The 27,492-nt window shown below is 42.4% G+C and overlaps 1 protein-coding gene across 1 annotated transcript in view; it reads left to right on the top strand.

Moving 5' to 3' along the window:
* The window catches only part of NISCH (nischarin), a 670,823-nt gene that overhangs the window by 324,546 nt on the left and 318,785 nt on the right, over window positions 1–27,492 (top strand). The window contains 1 exon segment of the mRNA XM_053721022.1: window positions 14,074–14,165. Within this exon segment, the coding sequence (XP_053576997.1) occupies window positions 14,074–14,165 (92 nt within the window).

Here is a 27,492-nt window from a genome sequence, read left to right as displayed (position 1 = left end):
ATTGTTAGTAAAGCATGGGACAGGCCCGGTATACCTTTAGTACCTCCCCCCATATTTATAAAATTGTTTTCCTATAGTCGACCCCAGAAAGGACTGATGGCAGACAGTCCCCAAGGTCGAGGGGGCGGTTTCTACTCTACACAAGCGCGCCACTATACCCATAGAAGATAGTTGTGCTTTCCAAGATCCTATGGATAAAAAATTAGAAGGTCTGCTAAAGATGTTTGTTCAGCAAGGTTCCCTTCTACAACCAATTGCATGCATTGTCCCTGTCACTGCAGCCGCGTGTTTCTAGTTTGATGAGCTAGGAAAGGCGATTATTAGTAATTCTTCTTCTTATGAGGAGATTATGGACAGAATTCGTGCTCTTAAATTGGCTAATTCTTTCACCCTAGACGCCACCTTGCAATTGGCTAGGTTAGCGGCGAAAAAATTCTGGGTTTGCTATTGTGGCGCAGAGCGCTTTGGTTAAAATCTTGGGCAGCGGATGCGTCTTCCAAGAACAAATTGCTTGACATTCCTTTCAAGGGGAAAACACTCTTTGGCCCTGACTTGAAAGAGATTATCTCTGATATCACTGGGGGCAAGGGCCACGCCCTTCCTCAGGATAGGTCTTTTCAAGACCAAAAATAAACCTAAGTTTCGTCCCTTTCGCAGAAACGGATCAGCCCCAAGGGCTACGTCCTCTAAGCAGGAAGGTAATACTTCTCAAGCCAATCCAGCCTGGAGACCTATGCAAGGCTGGAACAAAGGAAAGCAGGCCAGGAAACCTGCCACTGCTACCAAGACAACATGAAATGCGGGCCCCCGATCCGGGACCGGATCTGGTGGGGGGCAGACTCTCTCTCTTCGCTCAGGCTTGGGCAAGAGATGTTCTGGATCCTTGGGCGCTAGAAATAGTCTCCCAAGGTTATTCTCTGGAGTTCAAGGGGCTTCCTCCAAGGGGGAGGTTCCACAGGTCTCAGTTGTCTTCAGACCACATAAGAAGACAGGCATTCTTACATTGGGTAGAAGACCTGCTAAAAATGGGAGTGATTCATCCTGTTCCATTAGGAGAACAAGGGATGGGGTTCTACTCCAATCTGTTCATAGTTCCCAAAAAAGAGGGAACGTTCAGACCAATCTTAGATCTCAAGATCTTGAACAAGTTTCTCAAGGTTCCATCGTTCAAGATGGAAACCATTCGAACACTTCTTCCTTCCATCCAGGAAGGTCAATTCATGACCAAGGTGGATTTCAAGGATGCGTATCTACATATTCCTATCCACAAGGAACATCATCGGTTCCTAAGGTTTGCATTCCTGGACAAGCATTTCCAGTTCGTGGCGTTTTCTTTCGGATTAGCCACTGCTCCTAGGATTTTCTCATAGGTACTAGGGTCCCTTCTGGCGGTGCTAAGACCAAGGGGCATTGCTGTAGTACCTTACTTGGACGACATTCTGATTCGAGCGTCGTCCCTTCCTCAAGTAAAGGCTCACACGGACATTGTCCTGGCCTTTCTCAGATCTCACGGATGGAAAGTGAACGTGGAAAAGAGTTCTCTATCTCCGTCAACGAGGGTTCCCTTCTTGGGAACTATAATAGACTCCTTAGAAATGAGGATTTTTCTGACAGAAGCCAGAAAAACAAAACTTCTAGACTCTTGTCGGATACTTCATTCCGTTCCTCTTCCTTCCATAGCGCAGTGCATGGAAGTGATAGGTTTGACGGTAGCGGCAATGGACATAGTTCCTTTTGTGCGCATTCATCTAAGACCATTACAACTGTTCATGCTTCTTCTGATGCTATTTTTGGGAGAAAGGTTTTGCAAGCCGTGGTGCCTTCCATTTAGGTGACCTGATTTGCTCCCTCCCTTCATCCGTGTCCTAAAGCTTTGGTATTGGTTCCCACAAGTAAGGATGACGCCGTGGACCGGACACACCTATGTTGGAGAAAACAGAATTTATGTTTACCTGATAAATTACTTTCTCCAACGGTGTGTCCGGTCCACGGCCCGCCCTGGTTTTTTTTTAATCAGGTCTGATAATTTATTTTCTTTAACTACAGTCACCACGGTAACATATGGTTTCTCCTATGCAAATATTCCTCCTTAACGTCGGTCGAATGACTGGGGTAGGCGGAGCCTAGGAGGGATCATGTGACCAGCTTTGCTGGGCTCTTTGCCATTTCCTGTTGGGGAAGAGAATATCCCACAAGTAAGGATGACGCCGTGGACCGGACACACCGTTGGAGAAAGTAATTTATCAGGTAAACATAAATTCTGTTTTTGTCACCACACTCACTTTACCCTTCCTAGCAGTTAAGCAGGCAAAGAGAATGACTGGGGGGTGGAGCTAAGGGAGGAGCTATATAGACAGCTCTGCTGTGGGTGCTCTCTTGGCCACTTCCTGATAGGAAGGAGAATATCCCACAAGTATGGATGAATCTGTGGACTCGATACATGTTACAAGAGAAATCGCTTGCTCTATCTGAATCATGAAAGAAAAAAATAGGTTTAATTTCCCTTTAGGATGCATTCTGCCTTTTTCTGAGCATAAGCAGGAAACGGACTTCCTTTTTCTCCAAAATTCACTCAATAGTATGCTAGCTCAAGTTGCTCTAGAAGATTTATGACAAGCTATATATGCCTTACTGTAGAACAGGGGTGCCCAATAGATAGGGATCTACCAGTAGATCCTGAAGGCGCTGCTGGTAGATTGCAGTGATCAAAATTATGTGGTCAAGTTATGCAATCTCAACACTGGGGAGTGAGTATAAATGGTCTGCATGGTGCGCTATTGAAATTTATTTGTGTAAGCATCGCTGGGTCATATTAGGCCAAGCCTGCGGCGCAAAGTAAAGGGGGTCAGTGGCAGTAATTTGAATGCAGTGTTTTGAAACATGGCACAAGGGGTTGCTCCTGTTAACCTGAATTAAAGTCAGTGCTACTTTTGTCATCAGGATTATCTTTATGGTTTTGCACATCCATGTGTTGCTAAATCATGCTATCTTAAAAAGATAAGAAACACACATTTTTTTCATGATTCAGATATAGAACATGCAATTTTAAACAACTTTCTAATTTACTCCTATTATCAATTTTTCTTCATTCTCTTGGTATCTTTATTCAAAAAACAGGACTGTAAGCTTAGGAGCCAGCCCATTTTTAGTGGGTAGATCTCATTGAGCTGGTCATTTGAAAAGTAGATCCCAACACAAAGTGTGGGCAACCCTGCTGTAGAGAGTGCAGCCCCTTTGTCGGGCTGTGACAGGAAGTAATATGTAAACAAAATGATGTAAAAAAGATTTACAATAGTAAAATCCTAACCCAAGTTCTTAGTGACTGTTTTATATCCTTTTAATATCAAATCCAAGTGTGTGTAACTCCAGTCTCCTAACTAGTCTGCCTGTGCACAGCTGCCTTGAATCAAATCATCATAACTTTTAATCTGAGTGCTACAAACAGAGGAACACTTGGCTCTATGAAGCCTTGGCTCTTTGTGCCCTGTGCTTCTAAGTGCCCTGTGTTACAAGTGGCCGAGTTAAGAACTGGAGGGGGAAACTGCAGTCCCACTAACAGGTAAAACTTACTAACTATACACCTGCACAATGTTTTCCATGTCTTTTTTGCTATTTTTGTCTGCCCTTTTCCTAAAAATCACTGCACTTACCTGTAGCAACATTAACCCCCACACTATCCTTATCTCACCCTCACTCCTCTCATCCCCTATGCTGTCATCTCATAAACTACTTTGTCTCCTTAGAAATATTTCCCCATCTAACTTTCCTGTGTCTAATCATACCCGCTCCTACAAGTCCCCCTCTCACCTTCTGTCACTCACACTCCTACTACTGCTTGCTGCTGGTGACATCTCTCCTAACCCTGGCCCTGCAGCAATCACCACACTTTTACACTCTCACTCAGTCCCCCACTGCAAAAACTCTAGGTCATGCAATCCTAACAATCTCATCTCTATTAACCCACAGTGCTTATCTCCTCTCTTTTCTTGTGCTCTTTGGAATGCTCGCTCTGTCACAAACTTACAACTGTTCATGACCTGTTTGTTTCTAACACCTTCATTCTTCTAGCAATTACTGAAAACTGGTTATCATCTTCTGACACTGCTTCCATTGCTACTCTCACGCAGGGTGGTCTCCACTTTAGCCACACACCTAGGCCAGGTGAGAGACATGGTGGCGGTGTTGGAATCTTACTCTCCCCCTCCTGCTCCTTTCTGCACCTGCAGCCTCATCCATCTCTCTCCTTTTCCTCCTTTGAAGTTCACTGAATCCAACTATTCTCCCCCCTCTCCCTCAGGGTGGCAGTTATCTATCGACCCTCTGGACCAACCTCCCAATTCCTTCATAACTTTGCTGCCTGGCTTTCTCACTTTCTCTCTACAAATACACCTGTTTTAATCCTGGGAGACTCCAACATCCCCATTGATAACCCATCTGCCCCTGCTGCCTCTAAGCTTCTCCCACTCACAAACTCCTTTGGTATCTCACAATCCACCCTTTTCCCTACTCACCGCGATGGACACTCTATTGATCTAGTATTCTCCTACCTCTGCTCTCTCTCTGATGTTACCTGTCGTCCATTTGCCATCTTAGACCACCATCTGCTCACCTTTAAGCTTAATATACAGGCTAAACCTACTTCTCCCCCGCACCTGTAAAAATCTGCTCACTGTGGATCCTCTACAACTCTCCAACCTTATTCAGAAACACCTCCCCCACACTTCCACAATATCCTGCCCTGACCTTGCTACAACCCACTATAACAATACTCTCTCCTCTGCACTGGACACTTCCGCTCCTCCCCAAATATGCAAAACCCCACGTCGTCAGCTCCAACCCTGGCACTCTAAGCAAACACTACCTGCAAAAATGCTCCCGTGCTGCTGAACGTGCCTGGAGGAAATCCCGCTCTGAATCAGATTTCCTCCACTATAATTGTTCATTCGTTATTCTTACTCCTCTGCCCTTCACTTAGGCAAGCACACCTACTTCTCTTCTCTTATGTCTCTCATCTGCCTTTACTGCTCAAGACCTGGCAGACTACTTTTTCAACAAAACAATTACCATCCAAAGTAATATCCCAATACAAGACTGCAACCTTCCATCTCTGCCCCCGGCAGCACCTTCCACCTTACCACTGAGAATGAAGTGAGTTCCCTATTATCTTCCTCACACCTCACTACCTGCCCACTTGACCCTATCCCTTCACATCTAATACCTTCTCTGTCTTCTACCCTCACTCCAGATCTTACTCACATATTCAACCTATCCCTTACTACCGGTTCTTTCCCATCTTCCTTTAAACATGCAAAGGTCACCCCCATCCTCAAAAACCCCTCCCTCGACCCCAATTCACTGCTTCCGCTAGCTTCAAAAGTCCTGGAAAAACTAGTCTTCGATCGCTTAACCCACTTCTTGTCCTCCAACTAACTACTTGACCCCTTGCAATCTGGCTTCCGTTCCCAACACTCAACTGAGACTGCCCTCACCAAGGTTACTAATGATCTTCTTTCTGCTAAAAAAAAACGGCCACTGCTTAATACTTATCTTACTTGATCTGTCTGCTGCCTTTGACACCGTTGACCATCCCCTTCTCCTACGGACTCTCTGCTCCCTTGGGCTCTCTAACACTGCCCTTTCCTGGATCCACTCTTATCGCTCTCTAATAGGTCCTTTTCTGTCTCCTTTGCTGGCGACTCCTCTCCATTGCCTCTATCTGTTGGAGTACCTCAAGGATCTGTTCTGGGTCCTCTAATCTTCTCTATTTATACATCCTCACTGGGTAAACTTATCAGTAGCTATGGCTTCAACTACCACCTCTATGCGGATGATACTCAGATCTACCTATCCACCCCTTCACTCTCTCCTCCTGTCCTTTCTCACATCAGTGTCTGCTTATCTGGCATTTCTTCTTGGATGGCCTCTCACCACCTAAAAATCAACATGTCCAATACTGAGCTTCTTCTAATCCCCCCTCCCTCTAATTCTACCCCGATTGCTAACTTTTTAATCACTGTTGGTGACACCACTATCTCCCCATCACCCCAAGTCCGCTGCCTAGGAGTTACACTTGACTCCAATCTGTCCTTCATACCCCACATCCAATTGCTCTCTTCCAACTGTCGCAACCACCTACGCAATATCTCCAAAATGTGTCCGTTTCTGAGTGCTGAAACTACTAAACAGCTAATCTACTCCCTGGTAATCTCCCGACTTGACTACTGTAATAACCTATTAACTGGCCTCCCTCTCCTCCCGCCTCTCCCCTCTTCAATCCATCCTAAATGCCTCTGCTAGGCTAATCCACCTCTCCTGACGCTCCGTATCTGCTGCACCTCTCTGCGAGTCCCTTCACTGGCTCCCCATCCACAGCAGAATTAAATTCAAAATTCTCATCCTGACCTACAAAGCCTTTACCAACGCAGCCCCCCCCCACCTGTCCTCACTCATCAACAAATATACTCCAGCCCACCCCGTAAGATCCAACAATGGCCTGCTCCTTACATCTTCTACCATCACCTCCTCCCATGCTAGGCTACAGGACTTCTCTCGTGCAGCACCAACCATCTGGAATGCATTTCCTAGAGCTGTCAGACTCTCCCCTAACCTTTCCTTCTTTAAACGCTCCCTAAAGACCTTTCTGTTCATGGAAGTCTATCTCCAAATCAGTAACAAATGAATTCCACTTGCCTAATTGCTGCCCTCATCTAACTCCACACTAACATCATTCTCACCTTTGCAGTCCCCACCTCCTGTTTCTCACCCTCCTACCCATCTAGATTGTAAGTTCCTACGGAAACAGTGCCCTCAATTCCCCCTGTATTTGTTTGTTAAACTTTGTCTGGTGTCTTTTATATTGTATTGTACTGTACTTTTATCTTTATACCCATGGACAGCGCTGCAGAATCTGTTGGCGCTTTATAAATAAAGAATAATAATAATAATCATAATATTTATTAAGCATATTCACATAGTTTTCTTTAAATTACCATTAAGGGGAAGGAAAAAAAAGTCACATGCTCTAATTTGTATAAATTTATTTGTAGTTAAAAAAAAATAGCTTTTGCTGTCTAAAACACCTTGCTCGAGAAACTCCAAAGAAAATGTGTTTCAGATCTTTTTTAGTTTTCTTTTTCTGCACACAGGAAAACATTAAAGGAACACTAAACCCATTTTCTCTTGTTAAGTGTAGTCAGTCCACGGGTCATCCATTACTTATGGAATATATCTCTTCCTAACAGGAAGCTGCAAGAGGATCACCCAAGCAGAGCTGCTATATAGCTCCTCCCCTCACATGTCATATTCAGTCATTCTCTTGCAGCCTAACTAAAGATAGGTCGCTGTGAGAGGTCTGTGGTGTTTTTTTAACTTAGTTTATTTCTACAATCAAAAGTTTGTTATTTTAAATGGCACCAGAGTGTGCTGTTTATTCTCAGGCAGCATTAGAAGAAGAATCTGCCTGCGTTTTCTATGATCTTAGCAGACGTAACTAAGATCCACTGGCTGTTCTCATCTGAGGAGTGAGGTAACTTCAGAGAAGGGGAATGGCATGCAGGGCCCCCCTGCAAATGAGGTATGTGCAGTAATTATTTTTCTGAGGAATGGAATTGACTGAGAAAATACTGCTGATACCAATGTAAAGTAAGTTCAGCCTTAAATGCAGTGATAGCGACTGGTATTAGGCTGATGAGTGTGTGTACACTGAATGTATTTTTCTAAGGAATGGAATTGACTCTGAAAATACTGTTAATACTGAAATAATGTATGAGCCTTAACTGCAGTAAAAGCGACTGGTAGCAGGCTTATTAATAACAATTCATAACTTTTCAAATGTATGTTTAAACGTTTACTGGCATGTTAATCGTTTTTTGTGAGGTACTTGGTGATAAAACTTATTGGGGCATGATTTTTACCACATGGCCATCTTTGTTTTCTGCATAGAAACAGTTTTCTGAGCTTCCCCACTGTTGTAATATGAGTGGGAGGGGCCTATTTTAGCGCTTTTTTGCGCAGTAAAAATTCAGTCACAATCTGTCTACTTCATCCTCCATGATCCAGATCGTCTCTAGAGAGCTCAGGGGTCTTCAAAATTCATTTTGAGGGAGGTAATCAGTCACAGCAGACCTGTGACAGTGTGTTTTGACTGTGAGAAAAACGTTAATTATTAAATTGTTATCCGTTTTTGGGTATTAAGGGGTTAATCATCCATTTGCTGGTGGGTGCAATCCTTTGCTAACTTAATACATTTACTGTGAAAAATTGGTTGCTATAACTATTTTGGTTCATTGTTATTTCAACTGTGACAGCTTTTTGTGCTTCTTAAAGGCACAGTAGCGTTTTTTATATTGCTTGTAAATTTATTTAGAAAAGTATTTCCAAGCTTGCTAGTCTTATTGCTAGTCTGTTTAAACATGTCTGACACAGATGAATCTCTTTGTTCACTATGTTTAAAGGCCAATGTGGAACCCAATAGAAATTTGTGTACTAATTGCATTGATGCTACTTTAAATAAAAGTCAATCTTTACATGTAAAGAAATTATCACCAGACACCGAGGGGGAAGTTATGCCGACTAACTCTCCTCACGTGTCAGTACCTTCGCCTCCCGCTCAGGAGGTGCGTGATTTTGTGGCGCCAAGTACATCAGGGAGGCCCTTACAAATCACTTTGCAAGACATGGCTACTGTTATGACAGAAGTATTATCTAAATTGCCAGAATTAAGAGGCAAGCGCGATAGCTCTGGGTTAAGGATAGAGCGCGCGGATGAGGTGAGAGCCATGTCAGATACTGCGTCACAGTTTGCAGAACGTGAAGACGGAGAGCTTCATTCTGTGGGTGACGGATCTGATCCAGGGAGACTGGATTCAGAGATTTCTAATTTTAAATTTAAGCTTGAGAACCTCCGCATATTGCTAGGGGAGGTATTAGCGGCTCTGAATGATTGTAACACGGTTGCAATTCCAGAAAAATTATGTAGGTTGGATAGATACTATGCGGTACCGGTGTGTACTGACGTGTTTCATATACCTAAAAGGCTTACAGAGATTATTAGCAAGGAGTGGGATAGACCTGGTGTGCCTTTTTCCCCTCCTCCCATATTTAGGAAAATGTTACCTATAGACGCCACCACACGAGACTTATGGCAGACGGTCCCTAAGGTGGAGGGAGCAGTTTCTACTTTAGCTAAGCGTACCACTATCCCGGTGGAGGATAGTTGTGCCTTTTCAGATCCAATAGATAAGAAATTAGAGGGTTACCTTAAGAAAATGTTTGTTCAACAAGGTTTTATCTTACAGCCCCTTGCATGCATTGCGCCTGTGACTGCTGCGGCGGCATTCTGGTTTGAGTCTCTGGAAGAGGCCATTCGCACAGCTCCATTGGATGAAATTATGAACAAGCTTAAAGCACTTAAGCTAGCTAACGCATTTGTTTCTGATGCCGTCGTACATTTAACCAAACTTACGGCTAAGAACTCCGGATTTGCCATCCAAGCGCGCAGAGCGCTATGGCTTAAATCCTGGTCAGCTGACGTGACTTCTAAATCTAAATTGCTTAATATTCCTTTCAAAGGGCAGACCTTATTCGGGCCCGGCTTGAAAGAAATTATAGCTGACATTACGGGAGGTAAGGGCCATGCTCTACCTCAGGACAAGGCCAAATCAAAGGCCAAACAGTCTAATTTTCGTGCCTTTCGTAACTTCAAGACAGGAGCAGCATCAACTTCCTCCGCTCCAAAACAGGAAGGAGCTGTTGCTCGTTACAGGCAGAGCTGGAAAGTTAACCAGTCCTGGAACAAGGGCAAGCAGGCCAAGAAACCTGCTGCTGCCCCCAAGACAGCATGAAGAGAGGGCCCCCTATCCGGAAACGGATCTAGTGGGGGGGCAGACTTTCTCTCTTCGCCCAGGCTTGGGCAAGAGATGTCCAGGATCCCTGGCGTTGGAGATCATATCTCAGGGATATCTCCTGGACTTCAAAACTTCTCCTCCACGAGGGAGATTTCATCTTTCAAGGTTATCAGCAAACCAAATAAAGAAAGAGGCGTTTCTACCAGTTCCGCGGACGGAACACGGGCAGGGATTCTATTCAAATCTATTTGTGGTTCCCAAGAAAGAGGGAACCTTCAGACCAATCTTGGACTTAAAAATCCTAAACAAATTTCTAAGAGTTCCATCATTCAAAATGGAAACTATTCGAACCATCCTTCCCATGATCCAAGAGGGTCAGTACATGACCACAGTGGACTTAAAGGATGCCTACCTTCACATACCGATTCAAAAGGATCATTATCGGTACCTAAGATTTGCTTTCCTAGACAGGCATTACCAGTTTGTAGCTCTTCCCTTCGGATTAGCTACGGCTCCAAGAATCTTTACAAAAGTTCTGGGCTCACTTCTGGCGGTACTAAGACCGCGAGGCATAGCGGTGACTCCGTACCTAGACGACATTCTGATGCAAGCGTCAAGTTTTCAAACTGCCAAGTCTCATACAGAGATAGTTCTGGCATTTCTGAGGTCGCATGGGTGGAAGGTGAACATGGAAAAGAGTTCTCTATTACCACTTACAAGAGTTCTCTTTCTAGGGACTCTTATAGATTCTGTAGAGATGAAAATTTACCTGACAGAGGCCAGGTTATTAAAACTTCTAAATGCTTGCCGTGTCCTTCATTCCATTCCACACCCGTCAGTAGCTCAGTGCATGGAAGTAATCGGCTTAATGGTAGCGGCAATGGACATAGTACCATTTGCGCGCCTGCATCTCAGACCGCTGCAATTGTGCATGCTAAGTCAGTGGAACGGGGATTACTCAGATTTGTCCCCCCTACTAAATCTGGATCAAGAGACCAGAGATTCTCTTCTATGGTGGCTTTCGCGGCCACATCTGTCCAAGGGGATGACCTTTCGCAGGCCAGATTGGACGATTGTAACAACAGACGCCAGCCTTCTAGGCTGGGGCGCAGTCTGGAACTCCCTGAAAGCTCAGGGATTATGGACTCAGGAGGAGAAACTCCTCCCAATAAATATTCTGGAATTAAGAGCAATATACAATGTTCTCCTAGCTTGGCCTCAGTTAGCAACTCTGAGGTTCATCAGATTTCAGTCGGACAACATCACGACTGTGGCTTAAATCAACCATCAAGGGGGAACCAGAAGTTCCCTAGCGATGTTGGAAGTCTCAAAGATAATTCGCTGGGCAGAGTCTCACTCTTGCCACCTGTCAGCGATTTACATCCCAGGCGTGGAGAACTGGGAGGCGGATTTTCTAAGTCGCCAGACTTTTCATCCGGGGGAGTGGGAACTTCATCCGGAGGTCTTTGCTCAACTGATTCATCGTTGGGGAAAACCAGATCTGGATCTCATGGCGTCTCGTCAGAACGCCAAGCTTCCTTGTTACGGATCCAGGTCCAGGGACCCGGGAGCGGTGCTGATAGATGCTATGACAGCCCCGTTTCCGATGCTTCCTCGTTTGATTGCCAAGATCAAACAGGAGAGAGCTTCGGTGATTCTGATAGCGCCTGCGTGGCCACGCAGGACCTGGTGTTCAGACCTAGTGGACATGTCGTCCTGTCCACCGTGGTCTCTGCCTCTGCCTCTGAGACAGGACCTTCTAATTCAGGGTCCTTTCAACCATCCAAATCTAATTTCTCTGAGGCTGACTGCATGGAGATTGAACGCTTGATTCTATCAAAGCGTGGCTTCTCGGAGTCGGTTATTGATACCTTAATACCATAAGATATGGCGTAAATATTTATATAGGTGCGAATCCAAGAGTTACTCATGGAGTAAGGTTAGGATTCCTAGGATATTGTCCTTTCTACAAGAGGGTTTAGAAAAGGGCTTATCTGCTAGTTCGTTAAAGGGACAGATTTCTGCTCTGTCTATTCTTCTACACAAACGTCTGGCTGAAGTTCCAGACGTTCAGGCTTTTTGTCAGGCTTTAACTAGGATTAAGCCTGTGTTTAAGACTGTTGCTCCGCCGTGGAGCTTAAACTTAGTTCTTAATGTTCTTCAAGGCGTTCCATTTGAACCCCTTCATTCCATTGATATCAAGCTGTTATCTTGGAAGGTTTTGTTTTTGATGGCTTTTTCCTCGGCTCGAAGAGTCTCTGAGTTATCTGCCTTACATTGTGATTCTCCTTATCTGATTTTTCATTCAGACAAGGTAGTTCTGCGTACTAAACCTGGGTTCTTACCTAAGGTAGTTACTAACAGGAATATCAATCAAGAGATTGTTGTTCCATCACTGTGTCCTAACCCTTCTTCAAAGAAGGAACAACTTTTGCATAATCTGGACGTAGTCCGTGCCCTGAAGTTCTATTTGCAGGCAACTAAAGATTTTCGTCAAACTTCTTCCCTGTTTGTCGTTTACTCTGGACAGAGAAGAGGTCAAAAGGCTTCGGCTACCTCTCTCTCTCTTTTTGGCTTCGTAGCATAATACGTTTAGCCTATGAGACTGCTGGACAGCAGCCTCCTGAAAGGACTACAGCTTATTCTACTAGAGCTGTGGCTTCCACCTGGGCCTTTAAAAATGAGGCCTCTGTTGAACAGATTTGCAAGGCCGCGACTTGGTCTTCGCTTCACACCTTTTCAAAATTTTACAAATTTGACACTTTTGCTTCTTCGGAGGCTATTTTTGGGAGAAAGGTACTTCAGGCAGTGGTTCCTTTTGTTTAATGTTCCTGCCTTGTCCCTCCCTTCATCCGTGTACTTTAGCTTTGGTATTGGTATTCCATAAGTAATGGATGACCCGTGGACTGACTACACTTAACAAGAGAAAACATAATTTATGCTTACCTGATAAATTTATTTCTCTTGTAGTGTAGTCAGTCCACGGCCCGCCCTGTCTTTAAGGCAGATCTAAATTTTAATTAAACTCCAGTCACCACTGCACCCTATGGTTTCTCCTTTCTCGTCTGCTTTGGTCGAATGACTGAATATGACATGTGAGGGGAGGAGCTATATAGCAGCTCTGCTTGGGTGATCCTCTTGCAGCTTCCTGTTAGGAAGAGATATATTCCATAAGTAATGGATGACCCGTGGACTGACTACACTACAAGAGAAATAAATTTATCAGGTAAGCATAAATTATGTTTTTTTTCCCTTCATGATTCAGATAGAGCATGCAATTTAAAGCAACTTTCTAATTTTACTCCTGTTATCAATTTTTCTTCGTTCTCTTGCTATCTTTATTTAAAAAGCAGGAATGTGATGCATAGGAGCCGGCCCATTTTTTGGTTGAGAACCTGGGTTATTCTTGCTTATTGGTGGGTAAATATAAGCCATCAATAAGTAAGCGCTATCCATGGTTCTGAACCTAAAATGGTCTGGCTGCTAAAATTTACATTCCTGCTTTTAAAATAAAGATGGCAAGAGAACGAAGAAAAAATGACAATAGAAGTAAATTAGAAAGTTGCTTAAAATTTCATACTCTATCTGAATCATGAAAGAAAAAATTTGGGTTCAGTGTCCCTTTAAAGCTTTAAAAGAAAGCAGTTTGCTATTAAAATGTTAGCAATTAAATGATGTACTAAAATGCATTTACATGAGTGAACCTTAAAGGGACAGTAAAGTCAAAATTACATTTTCATGATTCAGATAGAGCATGCAATTATAAACAGCTTTCCATTTTACTTCTGATATCAAATTTGCTTCGTTTGCTTTGTATCTTTTATTGAAGAGTAAAACTAGGTAGGCTCATAAGAGTTGAGGAGTGTGCACATGCCTTTAGTACTCTGTAGCAGCAGTGTTTTGCAACATTATATAAAAAAGCAAGGTGTAGTGTTTGAATACTGGTGCACGGGCACTCACAGAATATGTGCATATGCTGCTGAAAAATAGTATTTTTAACTAGAAGTATTTCTGCTAATGAAAGTATATTGAAAAAATGTTTCTATTTGGAATTGAAATGTGCCAAAACACATTTCAATTTTGACTGTTCTATCCCTTTAATTTTGCCTGGCTAAATCATTGTACAGACCATTAGGCATTTTATTCCAATCTATTTTTAAGAAAACCTGTTTTGATTATGTTATAAATGTTATTAAGCACCTTCATTATATTCTCTTCCTTTGCATAGATATAGTAAACACAGTCAGCAAAATATCTTCCCAGAAAAGCCACGAAGATCAACATATTGTCCAGGAAATAAAAGAATTAAAAAAAGGGGAAGTAAGTGTCCGGATGAAAGATATTTCGTTTTTCTGTTTGTTTTCTTTTATTTACAAGCATATTCTAAAATGAATGATTTTAAAGCCTGAATATTGTTTTAGTCATATCTAATTAGCTATCTATAACTATAACTCCATATCAATAATTATATATATGTGTGTGTGTGTATGTATGTATCTGTGTGTGTATGTGTATATATATATATATATATATATATATATATATATAATTTTTCTAAAAAAACAAATAGCATAGCTGTGCCTGGATTGGTGCAATATAACTTTATAGCAATTATAGATTGGGTGAACTGTTAATCAGTGAGAACCCCAATCTTTTTGTTATGTCATCTTTCACCATAATGGTAAAGTAGCGTTCACTGTAGCCAGCAGATCACTACTTGTTATGCCTCGTTTTGTGACTCTTCTGGGAAGCTTTCAACAATATATTGTAGTGTGTCTGGGAATTTGTGCCCATTCATCCAAAAGAGCATTTTTGAGGCAGGCACTGATGTTGACTGAGATGGGATCGCCCGCCATCAATGTTCCAATTCATCCAAAAGGTGTTGAGTGGGGTTGAGATCACGGCTCTGTGCAGGCCACTCAAGTTCCTCCACACCAAACTAAAAAAAAAAACACACAAAAAAAACATGCTTGCTTTGTTCATAGGGGCACAGTGATCCCCAAACTGTTGCGACAATGCTGGTAGCTCCCAATTGTTTAAATATCTTTGTATCCCTTAGCATTATCATCAGCTGTCACTGGAACTAAGAGACCTATCCCAAACCCTTTTAAACAGCCCCAAACAAACATTCCTCCACCAACTTTTACAGTAGGAATTATGCATTCCGGCACACACCTAGATTTTCTTTCATGTAATTGGCAAGAGTCCATGAGCTAGTGACGTATGGGATATACAATCCTACCAGGTGGGGCAAAGTTTCCCAAACCTCAAAATCCCTATAAATACACCCCTCACCACACCCACAATTCAGTTTTACAAACTTTGCCTCCTATGAAGGTGGTGAAGTAAGTTTGTGCTAAGATTTCTACGTTGATATGCGCTTCTCAGCATTTTGAAGCCCAATTCCTCTCAGAGTACAGTGAATATCAGTGAGATGTGAAGGGAGTATCACCTATTGAATGCAATGGTTTTCCTCACGGAAGATCTATTTCATAGGTTCTCTGTTATCGGTCGTAGAGATTCATCTCCTACCTCCCTTTTGAAATCAACGATATACTCTCATATTCCATTACCTCTACTGATAACCGTTTCAGTACTAATTTGGCTATCTGCTATATGTGGATGGGTGTCTTTTGGTAAGTATGTTTTCATTGCTTAAGACGCTCTCATCTATGGTTTGGCACTTTATGTATTTATATAAAGTTCTAAGTATATGTATTGTACTTATATTTGCCATGAGTCAGGTTTAAGTATATTTCCTTTTGCAGACTGTCAGTTTCATATCTGGGAAATGCATTTTTTTAGGGGGGGGGGGGGGGAATTCTTACCTGTGGTATAGTCTTTATTTTTTAATTGACTGTTATTTAAAATTCGCTGGCAAAATTAAGTTAAGTATATTGCGTCATTTTTTGGCGTGAGATTTTTTGGCGCAAAGTTACGTTCGATGACGCAAATTCGTAATTTACGGCATCTTATTGGACGCCGAGTCCTTTCACAAGGTTGCATCTTCAATGACGCGAGTTTGTCATTTCCGGATGTTGTTAGCGCCCCAAATAAATTCTGTTTGTATTGTGCGTCATACTTGGTGCCAAATATTTTCATTATTTGAAACCCCATTCCTATATGCCTCTTGCCTTTTTCTCTATCAGAGGGCTATGCTGTTTTTTTCCCATTCCTGAAACTGCCATATAAGGAAATTGATAATTTTGCTTTATATGTTGTTTTTTCTCTTACATTTGCAAGATGTCTCAATCTGATCCTGTTTCAGAAATCAGTGTTGGAACCCTGCTGCTTGATAATAGTTCTACCAAAGCTAAGTGCATTTGTTGCAAACTTGTGGATATTATATCTCCAGCTGTGGTTTGTAATAGTTGTCTTGATAAACTTTTACATGCAGAAAATGTGTCCATCAATAATAGTACATTACCTGTTGTTGTTCCTTCAACATCTAATGTACAAGATATACCTGGGAATTTGAAAGATTTTATTACTGATTCTATTCAGAAGGCTTTGTCTGCCATCCCGCCTTCTAATAAACTTAAAAGGTCTTTTAAAACTTCTCATAAAGTTGATGAAATTTCAAATGACCGACAACATACTGAATTATCCTCCAGTGATGAGGATCTATCTGATTCAGAAGATCCTTCCTCAGATATTGACACTGACAAATCTACTTATTTATTTAAAATGAAGTATATTTCGTTCTTTGTTAAAAAGAAGTGTTGATTACATTGGATTTTGAGAAAACTAGTCCTCTTGATACTAAAACTAGTAAACAATTAAATTCTGTTTATAAACCTCCTGTGGTTAATCCAGAGGTTTTTCCAGTTCCTGATGCTATTTCTGATATGATTTCTAAGGAATGGAATAGGCCTGGTACTTCTTTTATTCCTTCTTCAAGGTTTAAAAAATTGTATCCTTTGCCAGCAGTTACATTGGAGTTTTGGGAAAAGATCCCCAAAGTTGATGGGGCTATCTCTACTCTTGCTAAATGTACTACTGTTCCTATGGAAGATAGTATTTCCTTTAAAGATCCTTTAGATAGGAAACTTGAATCTTATCTAAGGAAGGCCTATTTATATTATGGTAATTTTCTCAGGCCTGCAATTTCTTTGGCTGATGTTGCAGCTGCATCAACTTTTTGGTTGGTAAATTTAGCGCAACAAGAATTGGATTCTGATTTGTCTAGCATTGTTCGCTTGCTTCAACATGCTAATCATTTTATTTGTAAGGCCATTTTTTATATCAAAATTGATGTTAAATCTATGTCTTTAGCTAGAAGAGCTTTGTGGCTTAAATCTTGGAATGCTGACATGACTTCTAAGTCTAGATTGTTATCTCTTTCTTTCCAAGGTAATAAGTTATTTGGTTCTCAGTTGGATTCGATTATTTCAACTGTCACTGGGGGAAGGGAGTTTTTTTGCCTCAGGATAAAAGACCTAAGGGTAGATCTAAATCTTCTAACCGTTTTCGTTCCTTTGGACAAATTAAGGAACATAAACCTAATCCTTCCCCCAAGGAATCTGTTTCCAATTGGAAATCTTTCTTCAAATTGGAATAAATCCAAGCCATTTAAGAAACCAAAGCCAGCCCCCAAGTCCGCTTGAAGGTGTGGCCCTCATTCCAGCTCAGCTGGTAGGGGGCAGATTAAGATTTTTCAAGGATGTTTGGACAAATTCTGTCCAAAATCAATGGATTTTGAGTATTGTCTCTTAGGGGTATCAAATAGAATTCAGAGTAAGACCTCCTGTGAGAAGATATTTTCTCTCTCGCATTCACAGCAAATCCAGTAAAGGCTCAGGCTTTCCTGAAGTGTGTTTCAGACCTGGAGCTTTCAGGGGTAATCATGCCAGTTCCGTTTCAGCAACAGGGTGTGGGGTTTTATTCCAATCTATTCATTGTCCCAAAGAAAGAAAATTCATTCAGACCAGTTCTTGATCTGAAAATTTTGAATCGTTATGTAAGAGTACCAACTTTCAAAATGGTGACTATAAGGACTATTCTACCTTTTGTTCAGCAAGGGCATTTTATGTCCACAATAGACTTACAGGATGCATATCTTCATATTCCGATTCATCCAGATCATTATCAGTTTCTGAGGTTCTCTTTTCTAGACAAGCATTACCAATTTGTCGCTCTTCCTTTTGGCCTAGCGACAGCTCCAATAATTTTTTCAAAGGTAATCGGTGCCCTACTCTCTGTAATCAGAAAAGCAGGGTATTGCGGTGTTTCCTTATTTGGACGATATCTTGGTACTGGGTCAGTCTTTACATTCTGCAGAATCTCTCACAAATCAACTAGTGTTGTGTCTTCGAAAACATGGTTGGAAGATCAATTTACCAAAAAGTTCTTTGATTCCTCAGACAAGGGTCACCTTTTTAGGTTTCCAGATAGATTCAGTGTCCATGACTCTGTCTCTAACAGACAAGAGATGTTTAAAATTGGTTTCAGCCTGTCGGAACCTTCAGTCTCAGTTATTCCCTTCAATAGCTATGTGCATGGAAGTTTTAGGTCTCATGACTGCAGCATCGGACGCGATCCCCTTTTGCTCGTTTTCATATGAGACCTCTCCAGCTTTGTATGCTGAACCAATGGTGCAGGGATTATACAAGGATATCACAATTGATATCCTTAAATCCCAATGTTCGACTATCTCTGACTTGGTTGTTAGATCACCATCGTATAGTTCTAGGGGCCTCTTTTGTTCGTCCAATCTGGACTGTGATCACAACAAATGCGAGTCTTTCAGGTTGGGGAGCTGTTTGAGGATCTCTGACAGCACAAGGGGTTTGGAAATTTCAAGAGGCGAGATTACCAATCAATATTTTGGAACTATTTTCAGGGTCCTCAGATTTGGCCTCTGTTGAAGAGAGAACCATTCTTTGTTTTCAGACAGACAATATCACAACTGTGGCATATGTCAATCATCAGGGTGGGACTCACAGTCCCCAAGCTATGAAAGAAGTATCCCGGATACTTGCTTGGGCGGAATCCAGCTCCTGTCTAATTTCTGTGGTTCATATCCCAGGTATAGGCAATTGGGAAGCGGATTATCTCAGCCATCAGACTTTACATTCCGGGGAGTGTCCCTCCATCTAGATGTGTTTTCTCAGGTTGTTCAGATGTCTTCCAGAAATAGATCTGAGGGCTTCTCATCTAATTGAAAAGCAGGATAAGGGAGAAGCGGGTCAAGAAGGGGTTAATTATCACTCATTCCTTTGAATTTGGTAAATTGTTGAAACATATTCAACTAATAGTTGAAGTAATAGATAAACTAAAACTTATTATTTATTAAACCACCATTAAAATGTTATTGATATTACAACTGGGACAAATCCCTATATATCTCTATTGATCTCCACACTATAAAAACAAATTACGATCTGCAATATACCGAGAAAATGAGCACAGCTTCAGCCACCCCTTGTATTCCTGGCCAGTAACTGGATACTCTGGCTTCAGGTGACAGGGGTGGCTTAAATACTATGGTCTAATCTCTTGCAGAAAAAGCTTCTTATTTATTGGAGTATCAATATAAAAGTTCAAAATAAAAAAACATTCACACTAGCATGCTGCACACAAACGCGTTTCGGCCGAGTAGCGGCCTTTCTCAATGTGTATAATAAATTGACAAAAACAAGAAACTTCCCAGATACCTGTCCAGGTCCAGGGATCCTCAGGCAGAAGCAGTAGATGCGTTGACACTTCCTTGGTTTTTTCAAAGTGCTTATATTTTCCCGCCTCTAGTTCTTCTTCCAAGAGTGATTTCCAAAATCATCATAGAGCAATTGTTTGTGTTGCTGGTGGCTCCAGCATGGCCTCACAGGTTTTGGAATGCAGATCTTGTTCGGATGTCCATTTGCCAACCCTGGCCACTTCCATTAAGGCCGGACCTTCTGTCTCAAGGTCCATTTTTCCATCAGGATCTCAAATCATTAAATTTGAAGGTATGGCAATTGAACGCCTAGTGCTTAGTCATAGAGGTTTCTCTGACTCAGTGATTAATACTATTTTCTCTTGTTAAGTGTATCCAGTCCACGGATCATCCATTACTTGTGGGATATTCTCCTTCCCAACAGGAAGTTGCAAGAGGATCACCCACAGCAGAGCTGCTATATAGCTCCTCCCCTCACTGCCATATCCAGTCATTCTCTTGCAACTCTCAACAAAGACGGAGGTAGTAAGAGGAGAGTGGTGTATTATAGTTAGTTTTTTAACTTCAATCAAAAGTTTATTTTTAAATGGTACCGGAGTGTACTGTTTTTTCTCCTGCTAAGTGTAGTCAGTCCACGGGTCATCCATTACTTATGGGATTATATCTCCTCCCTAACAGGAAGTGCAAGAGGATCACCCAAGCAGAGCTGCTATATAGCTCCTCCCCTCTACGTCATACCCAGTCATTCTCTTGCACCTAACTAATAGATAGGACGTGTGAGAGGACTGTGGTGTGTTAATCGATTTTGCTGAGGTACTTGGTGATAAAACTTTATGGGCATGATTTTTACCACATGGCTGTCGTTTGTTTCTGAATAAAAACAGTTTACTGAGCTTCCCCATTGTTGTAATATGAGTGGGAGGGGCCTATTTTAGCGCTTTATTGCGCAGTAAAAATTCAGTCACAGTCTTCCTATTTCTTCCTCCATGATCCAGGACGTCTCTACAGAGCTCAGGGGTCTCCAAAACTAGTTTTGAGGGAGGTAATCACTCACAGCAGACCTGTGATAGTGTGTTTTGACTGTGATAAAAACGTTAATATTAAATTGTTATCCGTTTTTTGGGTATTAAGGGGTTAATCATCCATTTGCTGGTGGGTGCAATCCTTTGCTAACTTAATACATTTACTGTGAAAAATTGGTTGCTATAACTATTTTGGTTCATTGTTATTTCAACTGTGACAGCTTTTTGTGCTTCTTAAAGGCACAGTAGCGTTTTTTATATTTATTTAGAAAAGTATTTCCAAGCTTGCTAGTCTCATTGCTAGTTTGTTTAAACATGTCTGACACAGATGAATCTCTTTGTTCACTATGTTTAAAGGCCAATGTGGAGCCCAATAGAAATTTGTGTACTAATTGTATTGATGCTACTTTAAATAAAAGCCAATCTGTACATGTTAAGAAATTATCACCAGACAACGAGGGGGAAGTTATGCCGACTAACTCTCCTCACGTGTCAGTACCTTCGCCTCCCGCTCAGGAGGTGCGTGATATTGTGGCGCCAAGTACATCAGGGCGGCCAATACAAATCACTTTGCAAGACATGGCTAATGTTATGACTGAAGTACTATCTAAATTGCCAGAATTTAGGGGTAAACGCGATCACTCTGGGGTAAGAACAGAGTGCGCTGATAATAATAGAGCCATGTCTGATACTGCGTCACAATTTGCAGAACATGAGGACGGAGAGCTTCATTCTGTAGGTGACGGATCTGATCCAAGTAAACTGGACTCAGACATTTCAAATTTTAAATTCAAGCTTGAGAACCTCCGTGTATTACTAGGGGAGGTATTAGCGGCTCTGAATGATTGTAACACGGTTGCAATTCCAGAGAAAGTATGTTGACTGGATAAATATTTTGCGGTACCGGCGTGTACTGACGTTTTTCCTATACCTAAATGGCTTACAGAAATTGTTAACATGGAGTGGCATAGACCCGGTGTGCCTTTTTCACCCCCTCCTATATTTAGAAAAATGTTTCCAATAGACGCCACCACACGGGACTTATGGCAGACGGTCCCTAAGGTGGAGGGAGCAGTTTCTACTCTGGCTAAACGCACCACTATCCCGGTGGAGGATAGCTGTGCTTTTTCAGATCCAATGGATAAAAAGTTAGAGGGTTAACTTAAGAAAATGTTTGTTCAGCAAGGTTTTATATTACAACCCCTTGCATGCATTGCGCCTGTCACGGCTGCGGCTGCATTCTGGTTTGAGTCTCTGGAAGAGACCCTTAGCACAGCTCCATTGGATGAGATTATAAACAAGCTTAAAGTCCTTAAGCGAGCTAATTCATTTATTTCTGATGCCGTAGTACACTTAACTAAACTTACGGCTAAGAACTCCGGATTCGCCATTCAAGCGCGTAGAGCGCTGTGGCTTAAATCCTGGTCAGCTGATGTGACTTCTAAATCTAAATTACTTAACATTCCTTTCAAAGGGCAGACATTATTCGGGGCCCGGTTTGAAAGAAATTATCGCTGACATTACTGGAGGTAAGGGCCATGCCCTGCCTCAAGACAGGGCCAAACCAAGGCTAAACAGTCTAATTTTCGTGCCTTTTGTAACTTCAAGGCAGGAGCAGCATCAACTCCTCCGCTCCAAGACAGGAAGGAGCTGTTGCTCGCTACAGACAGGGCTGGAAAAATAACCAGTCCTGGAACAAGGGCAAAGCAGCCAGAAAACCTGCTACTGCCCCTAAGACAGCATGAAGTGAGGGCCCCCGATCCGGAAACGGATCTAGTGGGGGCAGACTTCTCTCTTCGCCAAGGCTTGGGCAAGAGATGTCCAGGATCCCTGGGCGTTAGAGATCATATCTCGGGATATCTTCTGGACTTCAAAGCTTCTCCTCCATAAGGGAGATTTCATCTTTCAAGGTTATCAGCAAACCAGATAAAGAAAGAGGCGTTTCTACGCTGTGTACAAGACCTCTTACTAATGGGAGTGATCCACCCAGTTCCGCGGTCGGAACACGGACAAGGGTTTTATTCAAATCTGTTTGTGGTTCCCAAAAAAGAGGGAACCTTCAGACCAATCTTGGACTTAAAGATCCTAAACATATTCCTAAAAGTTCCATCGTTCAAAATGGAAACTATTCGGACCATCTTACCTATGATCCAAGAGGGTCAGTACATGACCACAGTGGATTTAAAGGATTCCTACCTTCACATACCGATTCACAAGGATCATTACCGGTATCTAAGGTTTGCCTTCCTAAACAGGCATTACCAGTTTGTAGCTCTTCCCTTCGGGTTAGCTACAGCTCCAAGAATCTTTACAAAGGTTCTGGGCTCTCTTCTGGCGGTACTAAGACCGCGAGGAATAGCGGTAGCTCCGTACCTAGACGACATTCTGATACAAGCGTCAAGTTTCCAAACTGCTAAGTCTCATACAGAGTTAGTTCTGGCATTTCTAAGGTCGCATGGGTGGAAGGTGAACGTAGAAAAGAGTTCTCTATTGCCACTCACAAGAGTTCCCTTCTTAGGGACTCTTATAGATTCTGTAGAAATGAAAATTTACCTGACAGAGGACAGGTTATCAAAACTTCTAAATGCTTGCCGTGTCCTTCATTCCATTCAACACCCGTCAGTGGCTCAGTGCATGGAGGTAATCGGCTTAATGATCGCGGCAATGGACATAGTACCTTTTGCACGCCTGCATCTCAGACCGCTGCAATTGTGCATGCTAAGTCAGTGGAATGGGGATTACTCAGATTTGTCCCCTATGCTAAATCTGGATCAAGAGACCAGAGACTCTCTTCTATGGTGGCTTTCTCGGCCACATCTGTCCAGGGGGATGCCCTTCCGCAGGCCAGATTGGACGATTGTAACAACAGACGCCAGCCTTCTAGGTTGGGGCGCAGTCTGGAATTCCCTGAAGGCTCAGGGATCATGGACTCAGGAGGAGAGACTCCTTCCAATAAACATTCTGGAATTTAGAGCAGTTTTCAATGCTCTTCTGGCTTGGCCTCAGTTAGCAACTCTGAGGTTCATCAGGTTTCAGTCGGACAACATCACGACTGTGGCTTACATCAACCATCAGGGAGGGACAAGGAGTTCCCTAGCGATGATGGAAGTCTCAAAGATAATTCGCTGGGCAGAGTCTCACTCTTGCCACCTGTCAGCGATCCACATCCCAGGCGTGGAGAACTGGGAGGCGGATTTTCTAAGTCGCCAGACTTTTCATCCGGGGGAGTGGGAACTTCATCCGGAGGTGTTTGCCCAACTGCTTCATCATTGGGGCAAACCAGATCTGGATCTCATGGCATCTCGCCAGAACGCCAAGCTTCCTTGCTACGGATCCAGGTCCAGGGACCCGGGAGCGGTACTGATAGATGCTCTGACAGCACCTTGGGTCTTCAACATGGCTTATGTGTTTCCACCCTTCCCGATGCTTCCTCGATTGATTGCCAGGATCAAACAGGAGAGAGCATCGATGATTCTAATAGCGCCTGCGTGGCCACGCAGGACCTGGTATGCAGATCTAGTGGACATGTCGTCCTGTCCACCATGGTCTCTGCCTCTGAGACAGGACCTTCTGATTCAGGGTCCTTTCAAACATCCAAATCTAATTTCTCTGAGGCTGACTGCATGGAGATTGAACGCTTAATTCTATCAAAGCGGGGATTCTCGGAGTCAGTAATTGATACCTTAATACAGGCTAGGAAACCTGTTACCAGGAAAATTTACCATAAAATATGGCGTAAATACTTATATTGGTGCGAATCCAAGAGTTACTCATGGAGTAAGGTTAGGATTCCTAGGATATTGTCTTTTCTACAAGAGGGTTTAGAAAAGGGTTTATCTGCTAGTTCGCTAAAGGGACAGATTTCAGCTCTGTCTATCCTTTTACACAAACGTCTGTCAGAAGTTCCAGACGTTCAGGCTTTTTGTCAGGCTTTGGCTAGGATTAAGCCTGTGTTTAAGACTGTTGCTCCGCCATGGAGCTTAAACTTAGTTCTTAACGTTCTGCAAGGTGTTCCGTTTGAACCCCTTCATTCCATTGATATCAAGCTGTTATCTTGGAAAGTTCTGTTTTGAATGGCTATTTCCTCGGCTCGAAGAGTCTCTGAGTTATCGGCCTTACATTGTGATTCTCCTTATCTGATTTTTCATTCAGACAAGGTAGTTCTGCGTACTAAACCTGGGTTCTTACCTAAGGTAGTCACTAACAAGAATATCAATCAAGAGATTGTTGTTCCATCATTGTGCCCTAACCCTTCTTCAAAGAAGGAACGACTTCTGCACAATCTGGACGTCGTCCGTGCCCTGAAATTTTATTTGCAGGCAACTAAAGATTTTCGTCAAACTTCTTCCCTGTTTTGTCGTTTATTCTGGACAGAGGAGAGGTCAAAAAGCTTCGGCTACCTCTCTCTCTTTTTGGCTTCGTAGCATAATACGTTTAGCCTATGAGACTGCTGGACAGCAGCCTCCTGAAAGGATTACAGCTCATTCTACTAGAGCTGTGGCTTCCACTTGGGCCTTTAAGAATGAGGCCTCTGTTGAACAGATTTGCAAGGCTGCAACTTGGTCTTCACACTTTTTCAAAATTTTACAAATTTGACACTCTTGCTTCTTCGGAGGCTGTTTTTGGGAGAAAGGTTCTACAGGCAGTGGTTCCTTCCGTGTAAAGATCCTGCCTGTCCCTCCCGTCATCCGTGTACTTTTAGCTTTGGTATTGGTATCCCATAAGTAATGGATGACCCGTGGACTGACTACAATTAACAGGAGAAAATATAATTTATGCTTACCTGATAAATTCATTTCTCCTGTAGTGTAGTCAGTCCACGGCCCGCCCTGTTTTTTACGGCAGGTCTAAATTTTAAATTAAACTCCAGTCACCACTGCACCCTATAGTTTCTCCTTTCTCGTTTGGTTTCGGTCGAATGACTGGGTATGACGTAGAGGGGAGGAGCTATATAGCAGCTCTGCTTGGGTGATCCTCTTGCACTTCCTGTTAGGGAGGAGATATAATCCCATAAGTAATGGATGACCCGTGGACTGACTACACTACAGGAGAAATGAATTTATCAGGTAAGCATAAATTATATTATCACAGACATCATTAGAAGAAGAATCTGCCTGTGATTTCTATGATCTTAGCAGAAGTAACTAAGATCCACTGCCGTTCTCACATATTCTGAGGAGTGAGGTAACTTCAGAGGGGGAATGGCGTACAGGTTTTCCTGCAATAAGGTATGTGCAGTTGAAATATTTATAGGGATGGAATTTGCTAGAAAAATGCTGCTGATACCGGATTAATGTAAGTTAAGCCTAAATGCAGTGATTTAATAGCGACTGGTATCAGGCTTATTAACAGAGATACATACTCTTATAAAAGTGTAATATAAAACGTTTGCTGGCATGTTAATCGTTTTTATATATGTTTGGTGACAAAACATATTGGGGCCTTGTTTTTTTCCACATGGCTGGCTTGATTTTTTGCCTAGAAACAGTTTCCTGAGGCTTTCCACTGTTGTAATATGAGTGGGAGGGGCCTATTTTAGCATTTTTCTGCACAGCTAAAATTACAGACAGAGACATTCAGCTTCTTTCTGCATGATACAGGACATCTCTGAAGGGCTCAAAAGGCTTCAAAAGTCATGTTTGAGGAGGGTAACAACCACAGTAGACCTGTGGCAGTTGTTGTGACTGTGTTTAAAAACGTTTTTGTCATTTATTATTCCGTTTTTGGTATTAAGGGGTTAATCATCCATTTGCAAGTGGGTGCAATGCTCTGCTAACTTGTTACATACACTGTAAAAATTTGTTTCTCTTAAAGGCACAGTAACGTTTTTTATATTGCTTGTTAACTTGGTTTAAAGTGTTTTCCAAGCTTGCTAGTCTCATTGCTAGTCTGTATAAACATGTCTGACACAGAGGAAACTACTTGTTCATTATGTTTAAAAGCCATGATGGAGTCCCATGTGAGAATGTGTACTAAATGTATTGATTTCACCTTAAACAGTAAAGATCAGTCTTTATCTATAAAAGAATTGTCACCAGAGGGGTCTGTCGAGGGGGAAGTTATGCCGACTAACTCTCCCCACGTGTCGGACCCTTCGATCACTAATATGGTGCCAAGTACATCAGGGACGCCCATAGCGATTACTTTGCAGGACATGGCTGCAATCATGAATAATACCCTGTCAGAGGTATTATCCAGATTGCCTGAATTGAGAGGCAAGCGCGATAGCTCTGGGGTTAGACGAGATACAGAGCGCGTAGATACTGTAAGAGCCATGTCTGATACTGCGTCACAATATGCAGAACCTGAGGACAGAGAGCTTCAGTCTGTGGGTGACGTCTCTGAATCAGGGAGACCTGATTCAGAGATTTCTAATTTTAAATTTAAGCTTGAGAACCTCCGTGTATTGCTTGGGGAGGTATTAGCTGCTCTGAATGACTGTGACACAATTGCAGTGCCAGAGAAATTGTGTAGGCTGGATAAATACTATGCAGTGCCGGTGAGTACTGATGTTTTTCCAATACATAAAAGGCTTACAGAAATTATTAGTAAGGAGTGGGATAGACCCGGTGGGCCCTTTTCCCCACCTCCTATATTTAGAAAAATGTTTCCAATAGATGCCACTACACAGGACTTATGGCAGACAGTCCCTAAGGTGGAGGGAGCAGTTTCTACTTTAGCAAAGCGTACCACTATCCCGGTTGAGGACAGTTGTGCTTTTTCAGATCCAATGGATAAAAAATTAGAGGGTTACCTTAAGAAAATGTTTATTCAACAAGGTTTTATTTTACAGCCCTTTGCATGCATTGCGCCTGTCACTGCTGTGGCGGCGTTCTGGTTTGAGGCCCTGGAAGCGGCCATCCATACAGCTCCATTGACTGAAATTATTGACAAGCTTAGAACTCTTAAGCTAGCTAACTCATTTGTTTCTGATGCCATTGTTCATTTGACTAAACTAACGGCTAAGAAT

The sequence above is a fragment of the Bombina bombina genome, chromosome 7 (genome assembly GCF_027579735.1).
Source record: "Bombina bombina isolate aBomBom1 chromosome 7, aBomBom1.pri, whole genome shotgun sequence".
Lineage (NCBI taxonomy): Eukaryota > Metazoa > Chordata > Amphibia > Anura > Bombinatoridae > Bombina > Bombina bombina.
Note: the sequence above shows the minus strand (reverse complement) of the source record. Positions and strands in the feature narration are given on the sequence as shown.